Source organism: Amphibalanus amphitrite, unplaced genomic scaffold, assembly GCF_019059575.1.
Source record: "Amphibalanus amphitrite isolate SeventyFive unplaced genomic scaffold, NRLGWU_Aamphi_draft 001066F_arrow, whole genome shotgun sequence".
In the NCBI taxonomy this organism is placed as follows: Eukaryota; Metazoa; Arthropoda; class Thecostraca; order Balanomorpha; family Balanidae; genus Amphibalanus; species Amphibalanus amphitrite.
In genome coordinates this window covers 219,455-222,751 of record NW_024882560.1, presented here as the reverse complement: position 1 = coordinate 222,751, position 3,297 = coordinate 219,455, and the positions used below count along the sequence as shown (strand labels likewise).

Genomic DNA, 3,297 nt, shown 5'->3' with positions numbered 1-3,297 from the left:
ACCGACTGTCGGCACCAATCACCGCCGGTAAGTGGCCGAGAGAGACCAGCCTGCACGGCTCCGGGGTCATGGCAACTGGCAGAGGGCGCAGACCGCGGCACGAGCGGCGTGCTGCAGTCACGTGGCAGCAGACCTCCGTATCGGCGCCGCGAAGCCTTGTTCTTGCTTGAAGTTTTCAAACAATTATAACTCTGTCTGTCCTTTTTATTTTTTAGACTGTTAGAGTTTTACTGGAATGCTGCCATTGCATAAACAAGATCAGTGACTGCCTGCAATTTCAAGCACAGCGGGTACCCGTCTGGGAATTATATTTGATTTATATTTCTGAAACATTACCTGAATTCATTATCTGTTTTTCCATATTTCAAAGCAGCACAATATTTATGGCACGGCTGTTGTCCATGTTATGCTGAAAATTAAAAGGAAACCATTCATAGGTATTTAATATAAGCTGATGCTAGCTCAGCAACAAAGCCAAAATGCATTTATCCTGACAATGAAAACAGACTAAAAAGGATAGGTCTCGTGTGCCGACCAACTGCGATAGAGTTGGCAGCTGAGGCTTGAGCAATACTTTTGCCAGCGCGGCAGCTCAGGTAGAATTTCTCCAGTTCAGCATCGACCGAGCTCCCTGATCCGCTGATTGCATTGGAAAGCCCGGCCGGCTGGGCTGTCTCGTCAATCAGCAGCCCTGTCGGGCTCAGCCCCGGACAGCCAAACTTCACCGGCCCCCGAGCCTCGCATCCAAGTAGCGTAATGTAGCAGCCTGTTGAACACTTTGCCGCCGAGTCCCTAGCGGGCATAATAAATGGACAGACAAAACAGCGGGCTTTCCTTCCGGCTCGCGCCCGGAAGGAGCGCGCGATCAACATCGTAGGGGCGAACATCGTTATAAAATATCCACAAGCACGCGCGTCATACCAAGCCATACATGGCAACAAATAATGGTGCAGACTACAGACAGAGGAAGAGGATCTGTTTAGCTGTTCCCCAAACCAATGCCAGATCTTATTCCTAATCACCGGCGAATGTCAGGCGTCATGAAAGGTGTCATGCAGTGCTCGAAATTAACGTATATTAAACATATAAGATAGCGTATTGTTATTTTTTATTAAATGACCGTGCTTACCGGCAGTAAATGATAGCAATTCTTAATTCCTTCCGTCTCTGGATTGGCCGTTTATTGATGTTGTGCCCAACGAGTCAACGTTCGACTCGTTGAAGTATGAGGCATGCGATTTGATGGTTGGGACAAAAAAGCTTTATCTGATAGAGGCATTGTTGAGCTCCTGTTACTCTAAGAAGTTGTGGTTATGTAACATTTAATTCTACTTTGGTCTTCTGCGTTTACTTGGTACATCCGCCCCCGATCGACCTATCATATGTCGGCGTATCCGGCGCTGTGGCCGGCGTGTGGGCCCGCCGAGTCCCTGAACTCCGCTCTGCCGTTCCAGGTGGGTCGGAGGGCGGCCGTCGGCGCGGCAGCGGCAGCGGAGACAGTCGGCCGGGCGGGCCCGCGCTGCGCGGTTGGACGGCTCCGGTCGGTGGCGGCGCCGTTCCGAGCGGGGGCGACAGCGGCGAACATGGCCGGCGCTCCGGGAGCAGCGGCGATGACGGCGGCGCCCGAGCTGGCGGCCGACAACGCCACCTCCGGCAGCCCGCTGCACGGCCTGCCGACGGCTCTGTTCCGCGAGAAGTGCCCGATGGTGTGGAACAGCTCGGCCGGCTGCGACCTGGCCGCGCTCGGACAGTACGTCGCCGGAGACGAGGCCACGGTGCTGGCCGAGGTGCGCCGGCTCGCCGAGCGGATACACAACAGCCACGTGGACGACGCGTTCCTGGAGCGGATCAGCATGAACCGTAGTGTCAGCGACGGCGCCTACTACGCGCTGATTGTGCTGTACGCCCACCTCATCTGCTTCGGCGCCATCGGCAACGGCCTGGTGGTGACGGCCGTGCTGCGCAAGGCGGCCATGAAGACGGCGCGCAACATGTTTATCCTGAACCTGGCCGTCTCCGACCTGATCCTCTGCCTGATCACGATGCCGCTGACGCTGATGGAGATCCTGTCGCGGTACTGGCCGCTGGGCGGCGACACGGCATTCCTCTGCAAGCTGTTCGGCGGCCTGGAGGGCGTCTCGGTGTTCGTCTCGTCCCTCTCGATCACGGCCATCGCGCTCGACCGCTACCAGGTGATCGTCTACCCGACGCGCAAGAGCCTGCAGCTGGCCGAGGTGTGCATCATCCTGGCCGGCGTGTGGACGCTGGCCGTGCTGCTCGCCTCGCCGCTGTTCGTGGTGCGGCGTCTGGAGCACCACCCGCTCAACCAGTCGCTGCCCGGACTGCCGGACGCCATCGACTACTGCATCGAGGACTGGTCGCTGGAGCGCGGCCGCGCCTACTACTCGCTCTTCAGCATCCTCTGCCAGTACGTGGTGCCCATCATCACCGTCAGCATCGCCTACGCCGGCATCACGCGCAAGCTGCGCTTCCGCATGTCCTCGATGGCCAGCCGGACGGCGAGCGTGCGCGACGGCCGGGAGCAGCGCACTCGTCGCACCAACACCCTGCTGATCGCCATCTCGCTCATCTACGCCGTCTCGTGGATTCCGCTGAACGTCTGCAACCTGGTGTACGACCTGCTGGCGGTGCGCGACAGCAGCGCCGTGGAGAGCACGCGCGTGGTGTACGCCGTCTGCCACATGGTCGGCATGTCGTCCGCCTGCTCCAACCCCATCCTCTACGGCTGGCTCAACGACAACTTCCGGAAGGAGTTTGTGGAGCTGCTGCAGCGGGTCTGCCCGTGCGCGTGGCGGCGCGGCGGCGGCACCGAGACGACGGCCGCCGAACGGTCTCAGGGACTGCTGCTGGTGGCCAGCCAGGCCACTGGCAGGAGCCAGGGCGGCTACGACACGCAGGAGACGCAGATCACCCGCGACAGTCGCGGCGACATACCGCTGCACCACTTGTGAGGACGCTCGCGACCTCTGCACATTACACACAGGTGAGAAAAAGGGCGGGGTGAGGTAGGCTGTAGTAAAATGCGTATACTGTATAGAACTAGTCATTCACACAGTTGCTTTGCACTTGCATGCCTCTGCTCGAATTTAATGTTTGCACTGCATCCCAATCACTAACCAAGTGACGACTGATAAAGTTGAAATACTTGACTTAGTATGCATGGTTAAAGCTTATAAAGTTTGCTGATGAATCGTTAGATTGCTGTTAGTGAAAAAATTGATAAATAAACATGTTTTTGTTCCGTTTTAAAGGAGCAGCTTAAAAGATTCATTTGTT

At 57.1% G+C, this 3,297-nt stretch overlaps 1 protein-coding gene across 1 annotated transcript; it reads left to right on the top strand.

Moving 5' to 3' along the window:
- The first annotated feature begins 1,509 nt into the window (after positions 1–1,509).
- On the top strand, positions 1,510–2,998 carry LOC122369731 (neuropeptide F receptor-like). The gene has a single exon (XM_043344666.1). The coding sequence runs from the start codon at positions 1,584–1,586 to the stop codon at positions 2,970–2,972; it is 1,389 nt and encodes a 462-aa protein (XP_043200601.1). The 5' UTR covers positions 1,510–1,583; the 3' UTR covers positions 2,973–2,998.
- The last annotated feature ends 299 nt before the right edge of the window (positions 2,999–3,297 follow it).